Below are 18,610 nucleotides of genomic sequence, written 5' to 3' on the forward strand. Positions count from 1 at the left end.
AGTCCACAAATTGTACTGGAGCAGCTTGGTAGAATAAGTTCCAAGCCTTCTCCAACTAAAGGAGAGGAGACTTAAGTCTAGCAGCAGCAGACTATTTACAACATAAATTACAAATAAAATAACTTTAACATTTAAATATTTGTGTCAAATGATTTAAAAAATATTTCTTTCCAAGAATATAAAAACTCCATAGACACACGAGTTTTTGAGCACATTTAAGAGTTTGCACCTTTGAAGCTATTGTCTTAAAGTTGTCGTTTTTTTAGATATTTTAAATACAATAGTTACATTCTTGACACAATATTTTTAATAAATGGAATATTAATTATTATCATAAACAACAAATTTCGACTTTACTTAAATTTTATGTAAAATACTTGAGCAAAAACTGATTTTTTAACTCGCTTCAAAAAAGTCAATTACTAGATGTTTGACGCATTTTTTTTTCTTCAATTACATTTCTATTCATTCACGAGACATGAGATTTACCGGCTGTTACTTATAATACAATATTAGGAAGCTAGAGTTTTTTTATAGCTTAAGATTTATTTTCCTTTTTGGTTGTTGTAAATTGCTATAGAAACCAGACATCCATAACGGGTGACATGTTTCATTCAGTGGGGCCCGAATCTCGTGTTCCGTAGCTATCAGCTAGGGTCGTATTCTCATAACCTCAAAGTTCTCTCCAGGGAGGGATGGGTCAAGGTTGTCCCGAGATGGTAAGATTACATCAAATACATTCAGTTACTATATTGAGAGGTTTTTCGTAAGCCCTTAGGGTAGTATACTAAATTGTCCCAACAATAAAAAATTGAAGTTTGTCATAGATCTTTATATGTTCACAATTGTGTACGGATTCCAGATTGATTCTAGTTTCCAGAAGTAACTGTTATTCTAACAGTCAGGGATTATTTTCCCTTTTGTTTATAATATATATTTAGTTTATAATATTACGTAAAACATATTATACTAATATATTAAAGACAAAACCACAAATTTAGGGAAACCATTTCAATATATTAACCAATTCCCCCGAACACTTTCTCAATATATTCGGCAACTATTTAGCGATTCCCGTCTATCCAGCTCCGGGAACTTTCGTCCGAAGGGACGCCATTAATCTATCTTTATTACCAGGCATTTGATCACGATGAATTCACACAAAAGTGTTTATGTTAGCCCGAAGATGACTTAGCGGTATTTGAGACGAAATTCAGAAAATTTGTTGCTCGACTAAACACTTATGATACTAGTAGTGACTGTTAAAAAAAGGAGATTGCTTTTTAAGAAAACCGTTACAGGTTTCATGTTAAATTTTTGACGTTAAGTATCATTAAAGTAACCTATTGCCATCGTCTGTCTGAAGATAATTTGAAAAATGTTTCATATAAAAAATACATTATCCTAACAGTGAATTCATCGATACAGATGTTTTTCACGTTGAACGAAGAGGTATGTTTCCTCCAAGTTCAAGGTTAAAATTATCGTATTTTCATCAAATGAAAATACGAAATATTTGAGAACCTACTGATAATGACAAATATAATATATATATAATTAGGACTAATATAAATAGACTTATTAGCGTTGTTTACATAGTAATTTCGCTAATTATACAGGAGAAGTTAGGTAACTTACTATGGAAAGTATACAAGTCGTCAAACCCCAAATGCTTTCGATAGCACCTGACGGAAAATGGTACGTGGAGCTGCACATATTGTCCTTACATCCCCAATGCGCTACCTACCTTCGCAGCGAAGATGTTACCTTGTTCTGACTGGCTTACTCACCCTTCAAACCACAACAGAATACTAAGTATTCCTGTTTGGCGTTAAAATATCTGATTAGTGGGCGGTACCTTCCGAGACGAGTTTACACAAAGTCCTACCACCAAGAAAAAGAAAAATAAAATTAGAAAAATCGTAATCAAATTTACATAATTCTTTATTAAAACTGAATAAAATAAAAATAGTATTATTTAAATAATAAATATAACTAATGAATAAACTAAGTATAATATTTTTATATTCCAGTACGAGTTCTAAATTAACCTAAAGCGTGAAAACCGTAAAAAATTGTTACCGATTAATGCAAGAAAAATGTCAAGCTAACATTTTTCAGGTCTATTATATTATTTTACTAATATATGGAAAAAGTTTCATGCATAGAGTTCTCTATGAATGCATTTAAATAGTGTGCACCCTTTACGATGGCGCGATAACGTCATGCATCGTAAAAGCCAAACAAACTGCTATGCGTTACGGAACAGCTTTTCAAGCTATTTCACGATATTTTAGATTTAAAATATACAATAAGAGCAGTACTTTGCGACGTCGCGTGGACAATTGACGTGGTGCTTTTTGTCTATTTCTAAAGAATCCTTATATATTCCGCGACAAATTCTATTTTAAATATCGAACTTCAGTTATCAGTATGCTATCCGACGTCGAACGTGATAAAATATTTTCTAGTGGCATTGACGTATTGACAACATTTTAAAAATATGTTTTTGGAAAAAGATTTTTCGCGAGGAACCTTTTGTTTCTCATAAAAAAATTAAGTCAAAGCTAATAGTAGTACTTATACTAATGAGATTGCTTTTTAACCAATAGTATGAAGGAATGATTAAATCAATAGTTAGAAGATAGAACTATCAATTCGAAAAACTTTATCCGAATAACGTTACGAAAAAAATAAATTATTTCGACCAAACGTCTCGATAAGTCGGCTACAGAATAAAAATAAAGCTTGTTTCTTAGTTGCATTTATTTGACGAGCTTAGCGATAGCGAACGATAACGTCCGACAATAACCAAACCCTTCCTATCCGCAGCTTTTATTGCTCTCTGGAGGCAGTAATGCACGAGACCGTGTTTAAGGGAATCCCCGTTTTTATGGCTCAACTATTTTATATCAAATGTATGTGTCACTTTGTATTAAAATAAATACAATTTTGTAATGCGTTATACAAAATTTAAGTATTACTATATATTTTAATATTTCAGAACAGAATGAGACGATTCATGTTTAGATTACAGTTATCAATCTTTTATAGTTATAATCATACGTATTTATTGTCAAAAAAATCTCCATTAATTTACTAAGAAATACTTCTGAGCTGAAGTAAGAAAAATTGAGAGTCACTCAACTAGATTTACAATTTGTACGTGTAATATAAATTTCGTTTTAGAGAATCTCGTTGTGATTGTTCATTAAAAAGAAGCAGTATGCTAGTATCTATGTATATAGTTATTTGAATTTAGTTTTTAAACATAATATATTTTCATTTTTTCTTGAAATTTTATAGTATTATAAGTTTTGTTGTACGTGAATTTGGTAAAAAAAGGGTTACGTCCAATTTCACATTTCGCTAATCATCCCAATTACTTATAGTCATTTAAAACGATAATGTTTACTTTATATCCAAACTCCTTATTGTATTATTTTGTATAAAAAAACAGAAACGAAGAAAAAATCCATTAAAAGAAATGAGCCAATTCGAACACAATATTTCATAACTGAATTCACGAGGTGGCGACGAAGAAATTGCTTTAAAAATGAAATATTCGAATGAACGCGATTCGATCGCGATGCTATCGAAAGGGAGGCGAATTTCTATTATAAGGAATTGGCATATCATTAAGGCTATTTACTGAATTGAATCAAATATACATCAGGTCAAAAATATATTAGACTATATTTGTTTTATAATTATAACTCTATTTAGATCTATTTAGATATTCCACCGCCAAATAACAGTACTTTGTATTGTTGTGTTCCGGTTAGAAGGGTGAGTGAGCCAGTGTAATCATAGGCACAAGGGACATAACATCTTAGTTCCCAAGGTTGGTGGCGCATAGGTGATGTAAGCAATGGTTAATATTTCTTACAGCGCCTCTGTCTATGGGCGGTGGTGACCACTTACCACCTGGTGGCCCATATGCTCGTCCGTCAACCAATGACATAAAAAAAAAAACTCTGCCGTTAGTTAATTAGTAGGAAGGGATAGCTGCCGAACCTTGTGTTAATTCTCCTGGAGTCCACAGGTTTAATAATAAAACTAAATCTTGGAGATAAGTTTTTGTGCAAGCCCGTCTAGATAGATAGTTACAATTCGTCATATATTTCACCGCCAAATACTTAACATAATTGAGTTCCAGTTTAAAGGTCAAGCAAGTCAGTGTAACGCAAGGCATAAGGGACAGATCTTAGATCCCAAGGTTGGTGGCGAAAAAAACACCGTTGTCTATGGGCATTGGCGAACACTTTCCATCAGGTGGTCTAAGGGACATATATTTTTATAACGTGTGAAGTGCAGATACATCATCGTAAGCTGTAATTTCTCCTTTCAACAACTAGCAATCATTACTTCATGTATAAAAATACATAATTACTGATATTTAAACAAAATATGAAATTTAACTTCATGTTTATCAGAAAATGTGATTCCGTACTTTGATCAATAGTTATATAATTAGAAAGTAGCTCCCCCACTTAAGCTTGTGAAAATACCATGACGTAACAATTTCCAAGGTATAGTACGAAAACAAACAAATAAATATAAAAACAACGCAGAAATCAAAACTTCGACCCTCCGCAGGCGTGTTTCAACTCCAACCGTAATAAAAACGTGATAATACTGATAAAGAATCACTTATTTGTAACGGCAACGGAAATAAACGAAAACTTAATTTCACGTCCGTTGAAATTTGGAATTGTGACGTAATGAGTTTGTGAGAATGCATAAAATATGACGAACCCACTTTGCTTTTACTTCGGCTGAAAAAGGCCCTTACGTTTCGTGTCAAGATGTTATTTTCCCAGAATAATAAATTATGGTTATCTCCCTCGCTTACAATTATTCCTGACCTCGGCCATCTTTAACAATTTGTAAAGAAAAACGACAATAGGGATTGTTTCGTTTTTCAAGCTGTTATATTTTAACGAAGAATATAATCTTTAGATAAAATAATTATAATAGCGTCAGTAATCATATTAAGAAATAATTAAAACCAGCTGGAAAAGATGATATATATATGTTTGCTTGTATACGTATACTTATTTTTTTAAATTGTTTAGAGGCAATCGATAGATAGGTAGATAGATAACTATACAGATATATATATATATAGATTAAGAAGTCTTATAATCATAAGATCGAATTATAATATCAAAAGTATGGAAACTTATTTTCCCTACCACCAAGTAAAAACAAAGAAACAAAGAAAATAAACTTCAAAGTAATGTTTTCATTACTAGCTAGAATAGTTTGTTCTGACAATTTTTAACATTATTGTTATTTAAAAATTATAACCTCACCAGTTAATACTCAGCTACTAAAGGCAAAGTAAAGCGAATTAAGATATGAACATACATTGTAATTATCTGATTAATATGACAAAAATATGTCTAGCTAATATGTTAAAACTGATATGATACCCTAAGAGAAGCGAGCCTGGCATAATTTACAGGAAATCAATAATGCGAGTCCGAGTTGGGCGCCCTTCTCGACGCTTTTGATAAAACACAGTCACCCATGGAGAGGAAACATTATCTTTATGCTTACAATCATTTCGTAAACATTCTCGTGATTAAGTTCCCCGTCCTTAAAACAAAATTACATTTTTAGTAGGATGCGAAGCTAATATTCGTGTCGGTATTACATTTTTTTTTGTGTTTAATATTTCGTCTTCGTGCGTTATTTTAGGTTAATAATTGAGACTAAAGCAAGATTAAGTTAAATTAAGTTAACCATTCGTATGATATAGGATATACATATATAAAGCCTGTAGTGGTGTATCACACCGTACGTGAATTTATTTCCTACTTTTTCTTAATAATTTGTGAATATGCCGATGGTGTTTCGAAAATCTATAAATAAATAAATAAATGATACGATTAGCGAGTGCATTCATAAATATTTTTTAAAATAGTGTTTTTATTTCATAGTAGTAGTAATGTATTTTTTTGTTTTTAATGATAATTGTTTTAATTTATAAAAAAAAAAATTAAATTTTAGTAATAATTTTTTTTAGAAATGTATGCTATGTTCATAATAAAAAATAATCACCTATATATTTTTTTTAATTTAAATTAAAAAAAAAAATAGCAAAAAAATAATAATTTAAAGCAATGCTATACAACATCCTAGATTATACTAACTATAAACATACAATTTTAATACCACATTTTTAATAAGAAAACTAGTGAAGTAGTTAAGTTTAAAGACGTTAATATATTTTTTATTAACAACAAAACTTGTGATACATTTTATTATAATGACGATCTAAGTTGCCTCTCTATTCATTTTAATAGTCTCATATCTACATCTATATTTCGCTTTACTTTTAAATACAACGGGGATCCGATAACACGGTGACATCGCACATACATCCACCGATATAAACATAAGCTTTTATCGTGATTGATGACATTTTATGTTCCTGATGTCACTGGTTTTATGAAGAAACGGGTTAAGTATATGTATTACGTAAATTATTTACGTTATTCGTTTAGGGAGTGAGGGATCAGGGCGAGGTGAACGTATTAAGGAAATAACATATCAACTGTTATATCTTTTTTGAAGCCTGAAGTAATGATAATAATTTTTATTATAATATAAAGGTTACATTATTGATGTATCTAAAAATCTTAGTAAATTTTTAGAGATACGTGTCTAGTCATCATAAACGACGATGATATATCTTCATCATATTTCGCTTACTCACATTAAGTCCGTTTGGAAACTGTGCACTATGTTTTGGAAATATTTAGCTGTTTTTGACGGTCTGCGTTTGCTTGACACTAATTAATATTCTTGGAAATGTATTTGTGTTTATACTGGTCGTATTGATAGATTTTTAAAACGATACACGAACATAGACATCATAACAGTTATATCTGAAGATTCTGTAATAAAAAATTTGCACAAAAGTTATTGAGACTTTTTATCAAGAGAATGGCTAACTTCTAAAAAAATCGTTAAATTTGTTTTGAGTTGAACTTAAATACTAAAAAAATTAGCAGCTACATCAATGAGGAATTTATGGCATATAATTTATTTTCCATATAAACATTTTATTACTGAAAATTCATATAAAAATATTGAACACGTTCAAAACAAAATGCGTGATGTTTTTAAATCACAATTTTACTACTTCTCTATTGTTTAGTGACCCTAAATTCGCTCGTTGGACAGTCCCCCTTGACAGGTTTGTTGCTGGAAGGTCATTCAACCGAAGGGTCTAAGCCCTAAGGGTACTGCTATAGAGATGAAAGTTAGGTGTCTCTCGTTTATCGTGCGTAAAATGTTGTAACATTTTATTATTGTATATTTTATAATAACATTATTAAAGAAGCTTGTGTTATATTTCAAAAAAAGATAAATTACTATTGTGCCACATCCAGTATTTTTTATAATTAAAATATATATATACAGAGAAGTACGTGCAAAGAATTATCTATTAATACAATTAAAAACAATATAACCTTTAAATAAAATCACTACAACTATTTTAAATGTTTTAATTTTTATTTTTTTAGAACAATAGTTTTTCTTTTCATTATAGTTTTTTTTTATACTAAAATATACCTAAATAGTAAAAAATTCAGCCAATATGACAAATATTAAAAACATCCGAACAGGAGCCTAACAGGAGAAAGATCTTGAGAAGAAAAAAAGAAATACTACCTCGAAATCAAGTAAAAACTTAAGAACAAACATATTAAATTATGATGACGTTAAAGATCTAATGAATTCTAAAGTATATAGAAAATTTACCTTCGATTTTTTTTTTAAAGTTGTCTTCGCTTATTGTATGTATGTAACAAAAAAATATTATGCTGTAAGTGAGGTTATATTGGTGCAATTTGTTGCACGGTCAAACTTGTATGTTGAATCGAGATATAAAATGTTTTATCAAACATCAAACGTTCGAATATTTTTTGTAACAATCGCTCGTAGCGCGAGGAAGGAGCAATTATCGTAATAATAACCTTTTTCCGTACGTACACGTAATTGAAGCACCGACAGTCATTTTCCTTGTCGTTATGACTGTACCCAGCGTCGAGGGCGAATCGGATATAAAATCAAAGGTCATTTTAAATTATTTACTTTTTTAAGGATATTATTAGAACGGGAGAGAATATTGTATAATTATGATAAATTTTCATTATCATGTGTACATTTTTTTACACACGAAAACAACCGAACGTATTAATTTGAGATTATGACCAAACCACGTGCAATATTTCGCAGATGTTTGTATCATGGCTATTAATTTTTTTAATTACTCTTCCTTTTGCCCGTTGAAGTGAAAGAATTAAAAAAATATTATTTTTTTATTCCTATTTCAAATCAGAATTAAATATCTATCGTATAATCTTATCGTAAAAATATTATGTATCTATAACATAAATAAAAATAAATTAAACAACTTCGTTAACTACTTATAATACTACTGAGTTGTAATTATTAATCTTTAATTTAAAAAAAACAAAAAAAAAAAATGTTTTTATATATATTATATTTATTATACATTTATATATATGAGCGACTAAAACCTTGTAGGTACACAAATACAAGTCCGTAACGCCGAATCCGAATCCATCCATGCACAATGTCACCGTCCTTGGACACAGTTAATTTTGCCCCAATAAATATCCCAAGAGAAATTCGGTCGCGATAACAATCACGATTGCAAGTGGACGTTTGTAATTAGCCTTTTTATTGTCTCGCGTCACGAAGGGTTGACACAGGACGTAATTGGGACCATTACTCGGAAAATTCGGAAACATGCGTCGCTATTAACATAATCGTGAAAAATCCTTGTCAACTGCTTAATTTTCAGCTACGGTTTTCGAACTCTATTTACATAATTATGTATAATTTATTTAATGAATTTCCGGTTATGTCACAAATCATTTGATATTCAAATGAATTTAATAGTTATTTGTAAATTTTTTTTTGAGTGAAATATTTGTAATGTTACAGAGTTTAAGTAAGCGTTTATAACAACGGAAATAGTAATATATTAGCTAATTACGAACGGGTTAGTGACTATATGATCCGAGATGGCCCAGTGGTTAGAACGCGTGCATCTTAATATGATTTCGGGTTTAAACCCAGGCAGGTACCACTAAATGTTCATGCGTTTAATTTGTGTTTATAATTCATATCGTGCTCGGCGGTGAAGGAAAACATCGTGAGGAAACCTGCATGTGTCTAATTTCAACGAAATTCTGCCACATGTGTATTCCACCAAACCGCATTGAAGCAGCGAGGTGGAATATGCTTCAAACCTTCTCCTCAAACGGAGAGGAGGCCTTAGCCCAGCAGTGTGAAATTTATAGGCTGCTAATGTAGTGACTATAATAGTATAGTGAATAAAATATTAAATCGTTAATATATGTTTCAATAATGAGATTGATATTTTTATAAACAAGTTTAATTATTGTGCAATTAAAATAACGCTAAAATTAACTTATATAACTTGATTACATTTGATGTCAAGAGTAGTGACAGTCGAGCCATTTGATTGATGTTTTAAAAATCAGATTTATGATAATTATTATTCATATTAAATTTTATTCAGTCGACAAAGAGTTAATCCAATCTTTTATATGCGCTCAGATTGAACTCACAATCGATAGATACGAAGGATGGCTTACTATAAAACCACGAGGGCATTTGTATAAGCAAATCCAAGTCGATTTTCACCGTAACGAGTAAAATAATTGTATTCGGAAATCACTGGAACATTGTTATATTCAATTTAATTATGCTACTGTAACTCTTGAATGTTTTTTTTTTTCATATTTAGATAACAATATAATATTTGTTTTCCGAGATGATGGTTCGAGTTACGCTCGGATCAGATAGTTGGCGTAGTGGTCGATATAAATGTTTTTATTAGGTAGCTGATAGGCAAATGGGCCTTCACCATCGTCCATAACCATTCCTTGCATCGCCAATACGCCACCAACGTTGGGGGCTGCTGCTGCTGTTATGTTCCTTGTGCCTGTAGTAACACAAGCTCACCCAAACAGGAACACAACAATACTAAATATTACTGCTTCTCGATAGAATATATAATGAGTGGGTGGTACCTATCTAGACGGGCTTGCACAAAACTCTACCACCAATTAATAACGAAATAGTAATAATATATAAAAATTGTAAGGAATAAGTATTTATAAACTTAAAACTTAATGGTAGTGCTAGTTTGGTTCAATGGATTGTTAACTTCAAACGAAGAAAAAAATTAAACGTTTTTGTGTTTATATACTATTTCAATATGTGTATGAGTGCGTGTTATCTCTCTGAACGTTTGAAGCTCGACGTGACTCGAACGGTTAATAAAGGGATCAGTCAAAACTCAAAACATTGACAACTGGGTCCTCCCAATCAGTCTGAAAATGTTACGAGCGATCGTGTACCTGGCGGTGAGTTAGTATAATACTTTACTGACTGATGCCCGGTTCCTAGATTTAACAAGTCAGTTATATATATGTATGTGCTTAAATCTTAAATGGAAATCTATGTGTGTATAAAATATACTTTTTCCTTATCTTATATATTTACATTGCAATGTGGCAATCTGTGTATTACATGTTTATTTAACTTAACGACTTAGAAGTCAGACAATATAAAACATGAAATCAGTATTTACTAGATTTTTTCTAAATTAATATAATCGGTATAAGATAGGCTTCGATTTTATCTCGTTAAATAAATGAAAAAAAAAGCATTTTTTACTTACCTCAAATGCTTCATTTGAAAGTTTTAACATCCACCAAGTCTAGATTTTAAACAGTTTCAATATAGATATCTGGGAAGTTACTGAGAGAAGTTTCCAATCGAAATTTACCTGCGACCGAGAGTTCGAAAACGATTTATAGAAACTTTGTCAACTGGACACAGTTTCTTATGGCGGAGATGAAATTCAACGATCTGCTCTCGACAATTTTTGGGAGTCTTTTGTAAAAAACGTTTAATTGCTAAGTGTATATGAATTAGAATAAATGAAATTAGAAAGTATGATACGATAGATAATAGCCTGAAAATATTTCACCGCTATGATGAGACCTCTTCGCCTTTTGAGAAGCGATGCGATGCGAGTTTACTTACTATGTTTTTCATCCATGATTATTGTTATTATTTTTTTATCACATGGGCCACCTGATAGTAAGTGCTCACTGATCATAAGTATTGATACTCTCAGATTCATAAATAATTCCTCATATCACTATGTGCAACCCACATTGGGAACTGCGATGTTATATCTGATGATGCCAAGTAAATTAGCATAAAACTATGCTTGCCTGATTTTTAATCACTTTGTCATATGGTGGCGGAAGTAATATTGTTTACTACATACTACATTTGAAGTATATTTGTTAAAACTACACTTGAGCTAAGGCCAGGTCAAAATAATTTCAATTTGTGTCCAATTTATTCTAAAAGCAAAATTTACGTTAGCTTTAGTTTGTTTAACATTTAATGCTTCGTATTAGTGTATCGAGTAAGTTTATTACTAGAGATCCTAATTCTGGCTGCCTAATAAAACCTGGCTTTTTATTGGCAAATACTAAGTTTTATTGAAGGTCAAATTCATAGAACCTGATCATAAAAAATATAATAAGCAGTAGAATTAATAATAAATAAAATATCCAAGATTATAAAACAAAACACGGAGCATGCAGAACATTACAGTGACGCTAAAAAGAAAAGCAAATTCCCGGTAACGCGAAACGACGCATATTTTTGTTAATATATCAAAAGTGGTATTTGATTATAATATCATTTATAATTGGTTCGGTTCTTTGCTTTATCTAACTTTTTTATAATTTGAAATTAAAATAATATAATCTAATCGAATTTATATTATGTAGGGCTTTGTGAAAGCCTGTCTGGGTAGGCATCAGATATTCTTCCGCCAAAAATCAATATGTTTATTGTTGTGTTTCGGTTTGGAAGATAAGTGAGCTTGTGTGACTACAGGTACAAGGGACATAACATCCTAGTTCCAAAGAGTTGTGCCGCATTGGCGATTGTATGAAATGGTTAATACTGCTTACAGCGTCAATGTCTATCGGCGGTGGTGACCGCCATTCAACAATACCAAGTGCTGTGTGGCGGTAGAATATCTGATGACTTGGTGGTACCTACCCAAATAGACCTTCATAAAGCTCTACCAATTATGATCGGTTGAGAAGTTAAGACGTGACATCGGAACGTCAATATTGCATTAATAATATTAGGATATAAATTAACTGTATCCTTTAATCAACAAATCTATTTGACGTGGATACAATGTACAAAGAAGCCTACTTTAGGCTGAAATGTTCCATTTGTTGGTTTCGAACTATCCTTTTGGGAAAAGTCAGTCACGGGGAAATACAAAGGAAAGATTTGTACTACTGACGTTGCTATAATAGGTACTATTGGACGCCTGAGTACAGTAAAAGGGATATCGTTCAACAGGCGATTTTAAACTTTAGAGTTGTGGTGTAGAGTTCGTTTTAGTTTATTTGCATCAGATTTGCGTGCGTGCCTCCATCTGATAGCACTTCTTGTAGTTTATGTATCAGCTACCTTTGTTCTCTATTTTCACCTTGAATTAAGAACATTTTGGTGTTTTTTTTTTTATTTGAAATATTTATAAACAAAGAATATGATTGCGTTATCGCAAGTACCCTCCGAAAAACTTTTTTATTCAAAATTCATATCCACCTAAAGGGTTGAATTTAATAATCCTTAAGTTATTAAATTAGGGTCACGAAAGCGTGGATCTTTTTTACCTAACCTTTTATAGTAACAATGATAATCTGTATTGAAAATGGGACAAAATATAAATGAATAAAATATTAATATATCTACTTAAATTAAAAATAAAAATATATATTAAAGAACTCTTGTTTGCAAATAGTTATTATACAGTTATTTATTAATTAGTTCATGGTTGACAGTACATCTTGGAAATGAAACGGTCGTCTCTTGGCTATTTCTTTTTATATTCAATATTTTAAATATTCACAAATTGACAATAAAAAGACCCACTGCGTTAGGTCTAGCTCTTAGGTCAGCGTATTTTCTTTTCCGAACCGGTGGTAACGTTTAATTTAAAGATCAATAAGTAAGTGTAATGCTTCTATATTGAATAAAGAAGTTCGATTTAAAGAATTCATAATATTATATGAAATTAACTATTTTTATGTCAATTGTCTAAATTTAAAGTAGGTGAAACTTCGAAGACTTTTTTATCAAAATATCATATACTTAGACTTTCTCCGAAACGCACTATTTTTTTTTTGTATGAAATTTATATAAATTAGTTTAGTAGTTATTTTAATTAGGTATTACGATTAAAGTCTCGTGTATTAGTATAGATTTAACATCTATACATAAGAGTGAATTTTATATAAAATACTTTTATAAATATAATATAACAGGAAATGTTTTTATAGCTATAGAGATAATATACGTATCCATTTTCAAAAAGTTAAGTTACGTGAAGTTATTTTCATAATTTTCCTCCCTTTTAGAATATTTATTTTTATTTTTCCTTTCAATACACCGCTGTTTGTTTGAGTTGAATTTTTGTCATATTATTTGACACTACCGTTAGTCCTGCGCCCAAGTTCGAGTTTTGTCAGAATTGTCATCCCATCGGATTATAAGAGGGATAAAGAGTCCATCAGTGTTTACGCAAGACAAATTATAGTATACGCAATTGTATACAAACACAGGCAAATGCCTCCACTCATCTTTAGGAGATACTCGGAGTATTCCATCGAACTGATATAAAGCCGGTTGATGTACACAAGTACACACATGTCAGATCACTCTAGACATGATTTCGTCGATTTGTAGCTCACAATTAATTTTAATAAAAAAATAAATCATTTTAAAACTTATCGTCGCTAGATTAGAATGACATAGACGTCACATTAAGTATACAAATTATATAATTATATATAAATGAAAACCGCAGCAGGCTGCTAAGAAGTGTTAAAAATATAAAATGAAAATATACAAAATATACAAAGTTGTGGCTAACGTAGTGCTAATGAATATGAATATGTATAAAAACTGTCTGGCCAATATATCAAGCATATAATGGTATATATTTAAAAAAATACATTAATTGTATGAATAAATAGTTTTAAGGTATGTTTCATAATGAAATCGAAAAATAAACGTGTTAAGTAGAAGAGAAATGTTTTTTTTTATAAAGTTAATTTAAAAAAAAAAAATTACCTGTTTTGTTTTTCCTATCAACTTTGTTGTTATGCATACTTCAAATACATGCACATAAAAAAAATCTAAATTGCACCGTTCGTAAGTGTTTTTACATTTCGTGTACAGAGAGGACCTTGATAATATTTCAATCTGTATAAATATGTTATATATATACTAGAAATGTGATTTCAACTTCTAAAAATAATTAAAGTAATAAAAATTGCACAAAAGTTTAGCTAAAAAATGAAGCTACATCTTAAACTTGTCGCCCACTGAACAAGAACTTGAATTACTTCAAAAATAGGGACAAATTTTAATATCGCACGTAAACTCCCCTTGCCTTTTCGCCCGAATAATGTCTTTATGTATGTATTTGTATACGACATTGTGTGTCCCCACTTGGCGCGATCATAGAATTTCCATAACCTCAAAAAACATTTTTCCGAACGTTATTACAGTCCCTCCATACGATTCCCGAACGATTCTATATAATATTTGATGATAAAAATTCTGAAAGAATATGGTACGCACTGAGGATACATTCAATATTATTCGCACCTATTTATTGAGAATATAAATATGTGCTGAATTAATATTAAATTATTTTTATAAAAAAAAAAAAATTTTGGTATTTTTTTTTTAATATCAGCTGAGATGCTTCACGAGCTAATCCTCTAGAATGCGAATCGAAGATTGCAGGTTCAAGTCCGGTCAAGAAGTATTAGGTATTAATATTTATTATGAGATGAGAAAAACGTCATAATTAAATCGACGTGAATCGAATTAATGATACGTGCTCAGCAGAGATGTACACAAGGCTAACACCCTGGGCTTAAAAATTAAACATATATTGTTTATTTAAAACCAATTTTATAAGTTCAAGACTTAATGATTTATTAATTAAATTAAAACAATGTCATATCTAATTCAAACCCTAAATATTTTTGTAATATATAAAAAAAAAATCTAAAAGAAGCAAGAAAAGTGGCCCTTTCTAATTCACTTTTTTTCTAAACAGCCATTAAGGGCGCGGATCATCCGAAACGACGCTGGTAGGTTAGAGGGAGAAGCTGAAGGGTGGTCCATCCCCTTCTATTTTCGGCGCTTGAGTTATAGTCCGGCCGAACATTGAAGACCTTTTTACCAAAATTCACGTTTCGTTTTACGACTGCCTCCTAAGCATTGGTCGGATAAATTATTCAGAGAAACTTTTTCCGATACTGATGTTGGTTTGGTTTTTATTAAATGCTAAAGTGCTGCCCCACAATGCTTACTGTTCTCTTCAATTTTCGATGGTATTATAGAAAATATATCTTACTAATTCTATCGAATCCTATGGTTTGATATTTTAACTAATATATATCGTAGTGCAAATGGGTTATAACGATTTAATATCATTAAATTTCGAAGCTATGACAAAAAATGTTTGCGGCTGAAATGTAAAGAAAGTAAACGCATGCTAAAGTATGTTAACAATACAAATTTCTTGCACAATATCGCGCGAGACAAGAGATTCGTAATAATCAACCGCGTCGCATAAACTGAGTTCACTTGCCTCTAAATATCTGCGAGGGTGAGTGAAAGGGAGGCCTGTATCAAGATTCGAGGCTCCCCCATAGCGTACGCTATGAAAGGACCGGGAGGGAATTTTAGGTTAGTGGACATGTAGACATATAGACGGGAACACGGCAAATTTGTTGCCTAATTTAGTTCGTCGTATTGTGTTTCTTTTGTGCGTAAGGTCATCGTTCGTCGTTGTTGTGTGATCTCATTTAAATTAGCACTGTATATAATAAGTGTAATCGATGTTTAGTTATTAAGTGGTCGTTAGTGTTCGATTTATATCGATCGACATATAAATAAAACACATATTAAATTGGTGGTATTTCGCGTCTGGATTAAAAATAAAAAACGATATAAAAAAAAATAGTGTGTTTGACCAACGGTTGTTTGTAAACAGTACCGCGTGCGCTCCGCTACGTAAACACAAACATACGTTTTCGTGTTAAACTTTTTTCGCGCTAAATTTATTTCTTTAATGAATTTAACCAGCTGAACGTACTTTAGTGTTAACTTTTAAGGATATCGCTCAAATGTTGCCAGTACCTAAATCGTGCCAATAATATATGTGTAAGTGTAAGTGAATATAGTCGTGTAATTATTAATTTAAAAAATCTGTATAGTTTAAGAAAGTAAAAAAAAAAAAAAAACAATTGCGAATAAGAATATAAGTTGTTTATAGCGTAGCACGTGTGAAACATTGAGTGGGTGAAATACACGAGGTCCCTGAGCCTCTACTATAAGGATCGATACCATTACGCATTACGCGAGCGAGACACAAACAGACAAAAAACACGCACACCAACGCACCCCACCCTACGCCCTCCGAAAGTAAACAGCCCGCCAAAGCTTTAAAACAAAACCGAATTTATAGTGTAAGAAAATTATAGTACAAATTAACTGTGATTAAAACTATTTACTTTATTGAATCTGTACTGTGATAATAGTCATGCTGGTCGGCACGAATCTTTGCAATCCGGCCCTAATGTTCCCCGCTTTCGTACAGACACATCCGGTAAAAACTATGATTCCTAGCCGGCAAGAGTCTAACGAGAGCTCCATGCCGTCGACTCCTGTGCACGGCGGTTATGATGCGAAGCGAGCGTCACCACTGACACCGGCCGAGAGGACAGGAGCGCCGCCCGGAGCCGGCAAAGACGCTGTCAAACTTTTTATCGGTCAAATACCGCGGCACCTTGAGGAAAACGATCTGCGCCCAATGTTCGAGGAGTTCGGGAAGATTTACGAGCTAACCGTCCTCAAGGATAAGCATACGGGAATGCACAAAGGTTAGTCATACATCGAATTTAAAGGCCTTATATTTATTATATATATTTGAAAACCTTTTAAATGTGTATTATTTAAAATATTATTTATATTGTTATATATTTAACCAATTTATAACCTAATGTAATTTTTATTTGCGTGCCTAATTTAATAGAGTAGACCAATTAATTAATTTGTTAAGCAATCGCCTTGAAGGCGCCAGAAAGTTTTCTTGGATGATATTTCTTCGTAAATGTTGAGTATTAGTATTGAATTAATACTTATTAATATTCAATACGTAGCCTCAGGTACAACCTAGAAAGAAAACTGATCAAAGGCAATAACAGTCTCAACAAATAATTGTAAATGAATATTACGAATATTTGTTCTTAGAATTTATTTCATATTTGGTGGTACAACTGTTAATTATCCCTTATATTCAGATATGAATATTACACACTTAGTAAGAATGAAATTATGTAAAACCATTGAAGCGGCAAGAAAATGAAAACATTTAGTTCAAGTGACAGGATACCGTCAAACATCGATATATGCAAATAAAAAAATTTAAGTTTGTTTGCGGAAGCGAAAGGGGGACGTTGTCATCTCAACAGACACTCTCATGCGGTACTAGATGGAGATCTTGACCTTGTAGACGCAATACTTGTTGGTTGGACGTGAAATGGATTGCCTTACATCGAAATTGCGTTATCATCAGGCTCAATTTAAGCATTGGATTCATAGTCTTCAACCTGAACCACGGTCCTCGTCCGACATCTCTCGCTCAAGCTGTCTTGCAATATTCATATTTTTGTCATTTTTATTATTTTTGACTCAAAACCAAAAAAAAGGTATTATTATTATATTAGTCACGTCAAAATGTAAACTATTAAAATTTATATAAAAAAATCGTATCTTTAACGAGGCACATGAATCACTATTGCATTTATTACATTTCGGTTGGGTTTTTCATCGTTAAACACACACAAGGATGACAAGGGCCTGTGAAACTACTAGTAATTGTTTTCAGAAGTTTGACGTCGTCTTTTTAGGGCTCAGGGCAGAGTTGGGATTTCACTCTTGCTTCTATATGCTCTGAAAAAAATTGCTTTATCAAAACTATTTTCCTAGGGTTCATTCGTCATCACTTTCATCAAATAGAAATCTTCGTCACCATTTAGGGTCACTGATAATTCTTAAATTCTATCAATTTTCATTTAAGTGGCGGATTATCATATTGTTTGATTTATGTAGGTTATTAAGTATAAAAAAGCATTGTAATAATAGACTCACCAAACTGTACTACACTTGAAGTCACGTGGAGTCCGATGGGCCCTCCGTGTTGAGAATAGTCAACATCATGGCTAGCGAAACACTCAGGAGGGGTATAAAAGGTAGGAAGTAGTAAAACAACAGTTGCGTGTAATATTTCCTGAAATATGACAAAAATATAGTCGCGCCCATTGGACCCTGAAGATTAAAAATGTTATAAATAAGGAGTCTTTGGTTAAGTACTGAATAATTAATGAGAAAAAGTAAAAAT

General features: G+C 31.6%; 1 protein-coding gene across 1 annotated transcript; it reads left to right on the forward strand.

The window, feature by feature from the left end:
* The first annotated feature begins 16,750 nt into the window (after nt 1-16,750).
* Nucleotides 16,751-17,095, forward strand: LOC113396443 (CUGBP Elav-like family member 4). The gene has a single exon (XM_026634414.2). The coding sequence runs from the start codon at nt 16,751-16,753 to the stop codon at nt 17,093-17,095; it is 345 nt and encodes a 114-aa protein (XP_026490199.2).
* Nucleotides 17,096-18,610: the final 1,515 nt, after the last annotated feature.

The sequence above is a fragment of the Vanessa tameamea genome, chromosome 10, assembly GCF_037043105.1.
Source record: "Vanessa tameamea isolate UH-Manoa-2023 chromosome 10, ilVanTame1 primary haplotype, whole genome shotgun sequence".
Taxonomy (NCBI): domain Eukaryota; kingdom Metazoa; phylum Arthropoda; class Insecta; order Lepidoptera; family Nymphalidae; genus Vanessa; species Vanessa tameamea.

Coding starts and splice junctions, on each gene's coding strand:
- LOC113396443 (XM_026634414.2), top strand. CDS start 16,751: ATGCTGGTCGGCACGAATCTTTGCAATCCGGCCCTAATGTTCCCCGCT.